We start from the raw sequence: 11583 nt of genomic DNA, 5'->3' as shown, positions 1-11583 counted from the left end.
CCATTTCTTTTCATCTCTTTCGCCACATTTTGCACTCGTGAGGAATAATCTGTAACTGGCTCTTCATTCTGCATTTTTAAGTTTTCAAACTCAGCTCTAAGTGATTGGAGTCGTACCTTTTTAGCTTTGTCAACTCCCTGGGAAGACTTCTGTAAAATCTCTCATGCTTCCTTGGATGATTTTGCATCTGATATTTTCTCAAAGGTTGATTCATCAACACTTTGAAAAATTAAGAAAAGAGCCTTTTTGTCCTTCTTTCGTGAATCTTTAAGTATCTTTCTCTGAGCATCCGATAAAACTGCTTCTGCAGCTGCATTGGCGGGCTCCATGTATCCATCCTCAACAAGGTCCCATATATCTTGGGAACCTAGCAACGTCTTCATCTGAATGCTCCAATTCCCATAATTACTCTTTGACAACTTTGGAATCTGTGATTGCATCATCTCCGCCATCTTTGATCGAACGTGGCTCTGATACCACTTGTTGGAAATTTAGAGAAAATAAAGAAAAAATATATGAAGATGAACACAGAAAATGAAACACAACTCTGAAGTGTATTGAAAAAATTTGCTGGAGTACAAAAAACTCTCTGAACTTTCGTCTCTCTCTAATACTTTTCTTATAATTTAGTGCTTCGGCACTCTCTCTTTTTCTCTATTTTTTTATACAACACTCATACTAATAGTTTAACATGTATCTCTATTTATAGTCATTTGTTTTGCCGCTTTTTATAGCCAGCACAGTTGCCAACTTTTGCTATCCAATTCAATTTGATTTTGTCTTTCTTTTACCGTCACAAGTTCCCAATCGCTTTGACAGAAATATTCCAACAAACAATACACGTGGAAATGAATGCTAGGTGTAAGTTGAGATACAGCTCTTGATTCTTCTAGCAAGCGGTGGAAGAAATTAGTGGCAAGATTGAATTTGTATTCTAACACATACTGAAGAAAAGTCTATGCTGATAACAAAATGATAAATGAAGATGTGAATCAGTAAAGTAAAATTATATATATAAATATATATTATAAGCGGAATTCCAGTATGAGGCCAGTAAAGAATGTGGTCATACAAGTGGAGTACATTCAAATAAAGAGTGGCTCTGGTGGAATAAATTATGAGTTATTGTGAAAACACTGCGTAGTTGAGTGGTTACGACTATTTTATAAAGTAAAAGCGTAGATATTTGTACTTATATACTGAGTGCTATTTTTTCTGATAATTGTTTGGTGTGTTTATCTGTTGATTAAATTATGATTATTGATTCTGCTTATTTTTTGTTGTTTGTTTAATTAATTACGTTACTGTTTTGGTGGTTCTTCTATTTGTATAAATTGATGTTGTTTACTGATTCTGCCTATTCTATGCTGTTTGTTTATTAATCATGTTTGTTGATTCAATTAACTTTATGTTGTTTGCTTAATTAAATATGTTTATTGATTTTGTTAAGTTTCTACTGTTTGTTTGATTAACTATGATGTAAAGTCTTTTAACATCCTGCTATTTATGTGATTTTGTCTGTTTACACGTTCTGTTGTATTTTGATATATGGGATTATCGTAATTGAATTTAAAGAAAAGGATAAATTAATATATTGTGGATGCTATGATACTTGGAAATAATATCCGAGAGTATCAAGTTAGCAGGAGAAAGTAAAAGCTTTTGTGAGAACTGTAGCATTAAATATGGTAAGAGTTTCTATAAGAATTATGGTACTTAATAACTTAAAATAATAAATTAATATAAGTAATTTATTGGACAATTGTCTGTAAGTAAAATCTTGTATTTATATGCTTTTAAACTTGTACTATTTAAATTAATAAATAAGAACAATAAGATTGTATGACGATTGTGTGTGACTAACTACAAGATAATAAATAAATAAATTTGTCTGCAAGAAGTTGCATGAATGGTATGTGTTTCTGCTATTCTGCGTACATTGACAAATTATGCAGAAAGTGGGCTTGAGAACGAGAGAACATTCTACAAACATTTAGTTTACTGGGATTATCAATCTCACCCTGCATTATAGGGACATTTTTTCAAGTTCATCAATTCAAACAGAATGTAATCTTATTTTCAAATACAAAACAAAATTAAATCAATTTTTATAACATTAATCCAAAAAAAATATGCAGCGGATCAAAATTTAAAAGGAAAATCAAGATTTTCAATGTTTATGCACACCTTTTTCAAGAATTCATGCAAGAACGAATTAAAACAGATAAGTAATTATCATATATCCTTATATAAATTCAATATAACATATATCAAGAATCAAAATGAAATTCAATTGATAGAAATCAAAAGAGATAGGGTAAGGAAGAATCACACCAGTGTTTATCCTCGTTCACTCTCTAAACCACTTGAGAGCTACATCCAGACTGAGGTTGATCGTTTTCACTATCATCAAGCTTCCAACAGGTGCTTGAAGAAACATTTTTATAACTGGAATTTTACAAGTCTATGATCACACCTTGATCACACTTAACCTAAGCCTTTAAGGTCACTCTAGTTGTCTTTCCAACCATTACAACAATTCACTCTTGTTAAATTGATGTAGAGTCACCTCTCTATGTTCAAACAAAAAAGAAAGAATGAAAAAGATTCAGAGATGAGAGAGTAATTGAGATTTTTATCAAGGATGTGCAAAAGCAAGCCAATATGGGTTCAATTTTGAGATTTCTTGATTCTAAGAGTTTCAATGTTGATTTTTGTGTTCAGATTTCTAAAGATATATATTTATAGGTGCCCAATGAGTTATTAGTCGTTTATAGCCGTTGGCCATCAAAAAAATTGAATTTCTTTACGTTTAAGTCACTAATAACAGAAAGTATTCGATTACTTTTTGGGGAGTATTCGAATACTTATTCAAATCGAGAAAGTAGTCGGATAATGTTCATAAGGTATTTGATACTTTTCTACCCAGAAAAGTATTCGATTACTTTGCAAAAAGTATTCGATTACTTTTATGCAGAAATCAATTTTCTAGAAAAGTATTCGATTACTTTGCAAAAAGTATTCGGATACTGTTATGCAGAAAACAAGTTTTAACTGGTTTTTCAAATTTTAATGCATCCTAATGATTTTCAATGACTTCTAAATGATTCTAAGTGACTTCTAATTTATGTATGATCATGTTTCACACTTGTATAACAACTCTTGATGTGTGTGAATATTGTATGCATGATCAAAGTGAATATGTGTCACCTATATGATTTTTTGGTTTATTTTTTCACTTCCAAGTTAAAAACTCGATAAAGTCAATCATAATAAGTTCTAAGACTCTTAAGGTACTATATAACCGGTAGGTGCTTCAGTCTCCATCGATCTTCATAGTATAATGACCCTAATTATATGATCTTAAATTTGAGGGTAATGATGAGGACCTTATGGTCATAAATAGAATGAGAATGAAATTCTAAGAATTTTGATACCCATATTGAGGGTATTATGGACAGATGAATTTTCATCTGTTAATTTTGACTGCTGACGTAATAACAGTCAGTAGAATAGCTCCAAATTAACAAATTATAGTTGGAGAGCTAATCTAATGATATAAACATCATGAATGAGGTTAGGATATGATTTGATGAAGATTCATACCCATATTGGGGTATTTTTCAAAAGTCACTTCTGCCGGATATTTTGTACTGCTGTAGCAGCAGCTGGTAGAATCCCGGAACAGGAAAAAGATGAGAAAATGGAAATAAAGACCAATATATGCCTAACAAGTCATAATTAGACCAAAAACGTTAAAATTAGAGTCTTGGGTGTTTCAGGGTAGAAATTTGATAATCGTTCAGAGAAAAATTACACCAGGTGTCATTAAATGACAGAAAGTCACTTGATGACATGGCGAAAACCCTAAAAATATAAGAAGACTCTTCCCCTTCCCTTCCCATTAGCAGCCCACTTCACTCTCTCTCTACCTTGGAGGTTTTCAAATTTTCTTCACCTTCTCTCTAAGATCCCACCACCTAAATTTCATTAAAATCCAAAACACTCTTCACCAAAGTTGTTCCCCTCATCATCCTCTTCAATAATATCCTATTTTAATTTTGAAAATCCAAATTTTCATGGTGGAAACCTTCCCATACAGCAGCGATTTTGGAGCTTCTTCATGCCATGGAGATGTTGTTTTGAGTTCTCTTGGAAGAACACTCCTTGGTGCTTGTTTTCTTGAGTCTAGTGTAAGTTCCTTACATTTTCTTCTTGAAAAACCCTACCTTTTCTCTTTTAAATTCATGTTCTTGGTTCTAAATCCTTGAATATTTCATGAAGGTGGGTTTTTGGTAAAAAAGAAGCATTCTTGGTAAGTAAATGTTGGATCTTGATCTAAAGGAGCCATCTTGGAGAGGTAAGGCTTGAATCCATGGAAAAGATGAATTCAAACCCTTCTTCCTCCCACTTTCCATTTCGTCCATAATAATTATATGTTGATAATGATGTTGTAAATTATTAAAAATGGGGTCTTGATGGTTAAATGTGTGGCAGATGTTTAAAACTCAAGAAAGATAAAGACTTGTAAGAAAAAAGTGACACCTTTGGCTTGTGTGTGAGTTGTTTTTGACGTGGATGAACTAAGAACCCTAAAAACTCCATGCTTTGATTCTGCCCTCTTCATTAATATTAGAGTTTAGGGTTAAAATTAATAAAGGTGACACCTTCGGGGACTAAAGACATAAAGGACTTAATTAGGACTATGCAATTCAGCCATATGGATATATATTAGGGTTTGATTTCTTAAAATGGTTCTAAGACTTAATTAGGACACTAATGGAGGGACCAAATGAGGTGGATTAGGCATAATTGATTAATTAAATCTTAAACACATTTAAGGCTAAGTAACCAGTTTTTAAGCAAAATTGGAGAGAGCATATCTCCGTCCACAGAGGTCATATAGGGCTTTGCCTTATATCAAATTGAATCTTGATATCTTAGCTATGTGGTGTCAAAATTTGATATTAATTGAAGATGTATTCCATTCTGGATGTTCGTTTGAGTGAGGACTGCACAGGGAGGCCATGTGCAGGGGCGCTGTACATGGCTGCATCTTCCACGAATAGTTTCTCCCTCTGTACTTACTAAAATTAGGCTAATAATATGTAGAATTAAATATAAAGGTGTCTAGTTGTCTACATAAAAATTTGAGAGAAATTGGTTTAGTATATTTTCCAGAATCGCAGAAATGGTAAAGGACGTTTAGGGCTCTGTTCGGAGTTGGCAAACAGCTTTGCTTGTCCAACTTCAAATGGTGATAACCGGAGCTAGGAAACTCCAAATGAGGCATATGATACCTTGTTGGAAATTTAATTGAGTATATATTAACATACTAAAAGATGAGAATTTTATTACAAGTTAGTTACGCTCAGTGACTAGAAAACAGAAGCATGTACAGTTATGGGAAAACCGTAAAAGTGATATTTAAGCTAAATTGGCTTAGGGGAACCCTTAGTAACTTATAATAATCATAAATATGGCTGGGATGAGTTGAAAATAATCTAAGTTACCTAAGTGAGCCTTGCATGTGATTCTAATTTATGTAATTAATTGAAGATTTAGGTAGCTTGTAATAATGCACTAAAATAAGTAATTATGTAATAATTGGTCTATACTTGTAATGGGCATATTATTGGCATATGAGTATGAAAAGTGAAATCATTAAATGATTAAGTGATGGATATGACTTGATTAATTAATATGTAATTAATGATGTGAATGGTTCCTACTCTAGGTGTGCCTAAAGAACCGTACACTTGAGGATTTTGTTGGAGCATACGTATACTATTGGAGTGTGGGCTTGTGCTAAGCTCCCTGAGGTAAGCTCCTAGTTCTAGTTGACTCCTCTCTCTTATGGCCCCACTATGATGGTGGGCATTATGGTTATATTGTATGAAAGTATATGGTATGATGTATATGTGCATTCATTCACATTCATATAGTTGTTATATGATCTTGATGTTATGATGATGCACTGATGATATATCTTATGAGGATCCTGGCCAGTGATCATGGTATGTAGGCTGCCTATGACTTGACTCTGGGAGCTATTTCATACTGAGGTTGTGTTGACTGTCTATGGCTTGACCCTGAAAGTCACACATGTGTAACCGTCTATGGCTTTGACCCTGGGGTTACACAAGGATGATATGATGATGCTATGTTTTTGCTGTATGTTTGTATTATATGCTTTATATCTGACTTGTCATGCAGCTAGTGGGCTCAGGGGATTAGAGGATCCTCTATGAACCTTGAGCTTACTGAGATGTTGTTATCTCACCCCGTTTGGGGACATCATTTCAGGTAGCCAGAGTAGTGGTGATGCTTCTAGGGGCAAGGCCCCCGCATTGGAGTAGATGATGATGCAGCTGATGATTTTATATTATGTTTAGATTTGATGTTAGCATGTAGACTTGTTAACATGCTGAATTATATTATGGAGATTATTGTATGTGTTTATTTAGGCTCATGATTGTATCCTTAGAGCTATGGATTAATTACTGATATTTTCATAATTTGAATTAATATAGACTTGATGTATGCATTCAGTTAATTTGGGCATGGAGCCTTCTTGTTTATATTGACCCATTGAGGGGATTGCAGTCCGTGTGGGACGTGCAAGCTGTCTGTTTAAATTATTACATTTATCAGATTAACTGTATGTATGGGACCAGGTTCCCAATTATCCAAAATACAGCTGTTATGCTGTTCGTGAGACTCCGTTAGGAATGACACTTGATGTCATATCTTGATGGTCAATGGCCACTAATACAGGCTCATGGGATTAATTAATAGATGTATGTTTTGATTTACGCTTTCGCAGTATCTCACGTGAACGTTTTTAGAAATATTTTTATAAAATGTTTTGAAAAAAGTTTACTCGTATTTTTATAAGATATTTTATTCCTTTTCAAATAAAGTCTCCCGCTGTGAATGTTAAATATCATGTATGTTAACAACTGGAGTACTACGGGGTGTTACATTTATGGTATCAGAGCAGTTTCACCGGGACGTTCACTGACGTATTGCTTAAGTGTTAGTACTGTTTATTGAGTGTCTCTTGAGTGTCATGATATTGCATATGCTATCACTTGATTGAGCGTAGCTAACTCATACCTCATGCAGTTTTGTGTAGAGACATGGCACCTCGGGGGAGACCCAGGCAAATAGTTCAAAACCCTCCTCCTGATCCTATTGTTGTAGCTAGAGCAACATTGCAGCAGACCCTGAATGAAACCAGGGAAGCTGATTTGAAAAGAATCAAAGAGGCCAGAGAGCGCGATAGAGAGCAGCTGAGAAAGGCCAGTGAAGACCTTATGGCGCAGAATAGGCTGGCTAATGCTAAGATGATCCGACTACTGTTGACAGAGGTACGAGGAAGACCTCCACCACCTTCACCACCTCCTCCACCGCCAGTTACACCACATATGCAGCAGCAGGTTGCACATGCTGCTGGTCCCGTACAGATTCTTGAGCCTGTTGTGCTGGGACAGGAAGGGTCAGGAGAGGCCCATCAGGAGGCGGAGGCATCTGTCCACGAGGAACTAGTGAGACAGCCAGTTTTTGAGGTTGATAGATCAACTATACCACCCAGGTTTGACCGGGATACTAGAGAGCGTATGCTGAATGCTTTCAGGAGCATTCCCCACCTCACTACAAAGGTGGAAGAGATCCCATCGCAGCATTGGAGTGGCTCTAAGAGATGGAGCGTATTTTTCGGGTTATGGAATGGGATGCCAACACGAAGCTCCTATATGCGGTGTACATGTTACAAGGGGATGCTGCTGACTGGTGGAGTAATGTTAGAAACCCACTTGAGTGCCAAGGTTATGCTATTACTTGGCCGTTATTTGAGAGGCATTTTCTGCATAAGTACTTCCCTGAAGAAGCCAAGGAAAGGAAGAAGAGTGAGTTTGAAGACCTCCGACAGGGAGCCATGACTGTGGATGAATATCTGAGCAAGTTCAACCGCTTGGCAAAATATTCTTGTTATGGTAGAGCTCCCCTCACTCCAGAAGACTAGGCCTTTCGATTCAGGAAGGGTCTGAATGATATAATAGCAGACAAACTGGCTGGTCATTGCACCAGAGATTTTGTGGAGTTGATCAAGCAGTGCCAAAATATTCAGGAGCACTATCGTACCAGGTGAAAAGAAGCAGCGGGAAAGAGCTTCAGTGGGAAGACTACGCCCTGGAAGGGTAAGAGCAAAGGTTTGCAAGCACAGCAGAATACCAAGTTTAAGAAGACTCTCTTTGTGAAGAATGGAAGCGGAATGTCTGGTGCAGGGAAGATTCCCACTTGTGCCAAGTGTGGGAAGATGCATACAGGTGTTTGTCGACTGGGGCAGAATGTTTGCTTCAGTTGTGGTCAGGCAGGACACTATTCCAGAGAGTGCCCCAAGAAGACGGGGCAAGTTGCAGCTATGTAGGTGATCCCTATTCAGTCCGTGCCTACTCAGAGAGCCATAGAGGAGCCTATGGCGCCCACTAGTGCCAGGGTATATGCAGTGGCACAGCAGGAGGCAGGGAGGTCTCCAAACCTTATCAGAGGTACTATTCTTATCAGAGGATATGTTTTTGATGCCATGTTTGATTCTGGAGCTACCCACTCCTTCATATCTGAATTTGTTGCTAATGGGGTGCATCTACCCATTTATGAGTTCACGCCTCCCATGGTAGTGAAGACTGCCACCGGAGACATTGTTTCTACTTCTTTGAAGTGCAAAGAAGTCAAATTCATATATGAGCAAGAAGAGTATATGGTGGATTTGATAGTGCTTGAGGGCATGAATCTACACATTATCTTGGGTATAGATTGGCTGGTCCGATATGGTGTGATACTAGATTGTTGTAGCAGAAGGGTTTTCTTCTATGTAGCACCGATACGACACGCGACACATGACCCGACACGACACGAAACTCTGACACGTCAATCCTAAAAAAATTATGGATTTCGACACGTTGGGACACGTTTTAATATTAAATAATATTTTTAATTTATATAGTGTATATTTCATTTAATATTTAATAATTTAACAAAAAAATGAAACTAAATTAATAATACCCATCAACACGTTATAAAGATGGAAGCTTTAATAAAAAAAATAAGAACTGGGATGAGAGAGAGATATAATATCAGATAGAGAGATCAGAGACAAGGAGATACAACAAGAGTGTGATAGGAATTGACAACAATGATGCTGAGATGATCTCTTATCTACTTAAGGGGAAAAAAGACAAAAAAATAAAATTGATATGATCAGGTGGAAGCTTTATTAATATATTTTAATTTTTAAAAAAAATAATATTTTTTTTAAAAAAAAATTAAAAAAAAATTACGAAAATGCCATTGGACCGTGTCGGACACGGTCAAATTCACGTGTCGGAATGGTCAACGTGTCAAAAAAAGTTGACCGCGTGTCCGAGACCGTGTCAGAGCGTGTCGTCGTGTCGGAGCGTGTCGGACACGACTCTCCCTGTTTTTACAAGTGCTCGTGCTTCCTTGGTTTTCTTTGCTACAAAAGGAGAAAAGCCGGACAGTTTGTACTTGACGGCACAGAAATTAAATAAGGCTCTAAATGAGGGAGATGCAGGATACATTATCCTGGGAGGACTTGTAGGAGACTCCAAAGAACCTACTGCTAATATTCCGGTTGTGTGCGAGTTTGAAGATGTATTTCCGGAAGAAATTCCTCATTTTTCACCTGAGAGGGAGATTGAATTCTCAATTGACTTAGTACCTGGTGTGGGGCCTATCTCATTGGCTCCATACCGGATGTCACCAGTGGAGTTAGCTGAGCTGAAGAAGCAGTTAAAAGAATTGTCCCGCAAGAACTTTATCAGATCGAGTGTATCTCCTTGGGGTGCACCAGTCATCTTCGTGAAGAAGAAGGATGGGACTATGAGGTTGTGCACTGATTATCGACATTAAATAAGGTGACAGTAAAGAACAAGTATCCTCTCCCACGCATTGATGATCTGTTGGATCAGCTCAAGGGTGCTTCAGTGTTCTCGAAGATTGATCTTTGTTCCGGATATCACCAGATCCGGGTAAAAGCAGAAGATATCCCGAAGACGGCTTTCCGATCCAGATATGGGCACTATGAGTATCTAGTGATCCCATTTGGGCTTACTAATGCCCCGGCCGTGTTCATGAGTTATATGAACCGGATTTTCAAACCACATTTAGATCAGTTTGTTGTGGTATTCATTGATAATATTTTGATCTACTATAAAAGTAAGGAAGAACATGCAGAGCATTTGAAGATAGTTCTACAGATTTTAAGGGAGCATCAGTTATATGCCAAACAATCCAAGTGTGAGTTTTGGTTACATGAGATCCAGTTTCTTGGACACGTCATCTCATCTACAGGAGTGGCTGTTGATCCGAGTAAAATTGAAGCTGTGTTGGATTGGGAGAGACCCAAGAGTGTTAATGAGATCCGGAGTTTTCTGGGTTTAGCCGGATACTACAGGAGGTTTATTAATGGATTCTCCAGAATCGCCTTGCCATTGACTAGGTTGACCCGAAAAGGGGTGCCATTTGCATGGACCCTTGGGTGTGATGTGAGTTTTCAAGAATTGAAAGATAAGTTGACTACCGCAACGGTTCTGATTCTTCCTGATCTAGAGAAGAGATTTGAGATCTATTGTGATGCATCCAAGTATGGATTAGGGTGCGTGTTGATGCAGGAGCGAAAGGTAGTGGCCTATGCTTCTAGACAGTTGAGACCACATGAAGAGAATTACCCTACTCATGATCTTAAGTTAGCGGCCGTGGTTTTTGCATTGAAAATATGGAGACACTTCTTGTATGGTGCTACCTTCACAGTTTTTAGTGGTCCCAAAAGCTTGAAGTATCTATTCGATCAAAAGGAGCTTAATATGAGAAAGGAGATGGATGGAATTCTTGAAGGATTATGAGTTTGACCTTCAGTATCACCCTGGAAAAGCGAATGTAGTGGCTGATGCCTTGAGCAGAAAGACCACGGGTGTGGCTAGCATGATGATTGCAGAGTATGAATTAATTGAGGAGTTCAGGGATTTGCGAATTTATGTGACACCATTTGAGACTTCATATTTCATGACTACGGTCGAAGTCCGAAATTCGTTAATGGAAAAAGTTAAAGCGGCCCAAGTGCTTGATGAAGGGATCCAAATGATGAAAGAGCAAGATTTTGTGTTCACCGATGCTTCTCATGTGAAATACTATAAAGATCGGTTAATTGTCCCAAAGGGGCCAATGGTAGAAGAAGTGTTAACCGAGGGCCATATGGGTAAGTACACCATTCACCCGGGTGCAACTAAGATGTACCAAGATTTGAAACAAAATTTTTGGTGGTCTGGGATGAAGAAAGACATAGCCCAGATTGTGAATAAGTGCCTTATTTGTCAGAAGGTAAAAATTGAGCATCAGAAGCCTTCTGGTTTGTTACAGCCATTAGATATTCCGGAATGGAAGTGGACGAGTATATCCATGGACTTTGTTGTTGGATTACCAAGAAGTCAGGCTGGATTTGATTCCATATGGGTTGTGGTGGATAGGTTGACTAAATCCGCCTATTTCATTCCAGTCAAGACG

General features: G+C 37.3%; 2 protein-coding genes across 2 annotated transcripts; both read left to right on the top strand.

Moving 5' to 3' along the window:
* Positions 1–8479: 8479 nt before the first annotated feature.
* Positions 8480–9933, top strand: LOC133315762 (uncharacterized). Its single transcript, XM_061517425.1, has 2 exons — positions 8480–8810; positions 9527–9933. Exons 1-2 carry the CDS (start codon positions 8480–8482, stop codon positions 9931–9933), a joined length of 738 nt encoding a protein of 245 aa, XP_061373409.1.
* A 221-nt stretch (positions 9934–10154) lies between these two features.
* Positions 10155–10925, top strand: LOC133315761 (uncharacterized mitochondrial protein AtMg00860-like). The gene has a single exon (XM_061517424.1). It carries the CDS (start codon positions 10155–10157, stop codon positions 10923–10925), a length of 771 nt encoding a protein of 256 aa, XP_061373408.1.
* The last annotated feature ends 658 nt before the right edge of the window (positions 10926–11583 follow it).

Source organism: Gastrolobium bilobum, unplaced genomic scaffold (assembly GCF_033153095.1).
Source record: "Gastrolobium bilobum isolate Gb01-03AN ecotype WA unplaced genomic scaffold, APGP_CSIRO_Gbil_v1 utg30823, whole genome shotgun sequence".
Lineage (NCBI taxonomy): Eukaryota > Viridiplantae > Streptophyta > Magnoliopsida > Fabales > Fabaceae > Gastrolobium > Gastrolobium bilobum.
Note: the sequence above shows the minus strand (reverse complement) of the source record. Positions and strands in the feature narration are given on the sequence as shown.

What these genes read in the sequence shown, in the direction of transcription:
- LOC133315762 (XM_061517425.1), top strand. Translation starts at nt 8,480, where the DNA reads ATGGCGCCCACTAGTGCCAGGGTATATGCAGTGGCACAGCAGGAGGCA. An exon ending in GAATCTACACATTATCTTGG is followed by an intron (nt 8,811 to 9,526) that starts GTATAGATTGGC and finishes TTGCTACAAAAG; the next exon opens with GAGAAAAGCCGGACAGTTTG.
- LOC133315761 (XM_061517424.1), top strand. Translation starts at nt 10,155, where the DNA reads ATGAGTTATATGAACCGGATTTTCAAACCACATTTAGATCAGTTTGTT.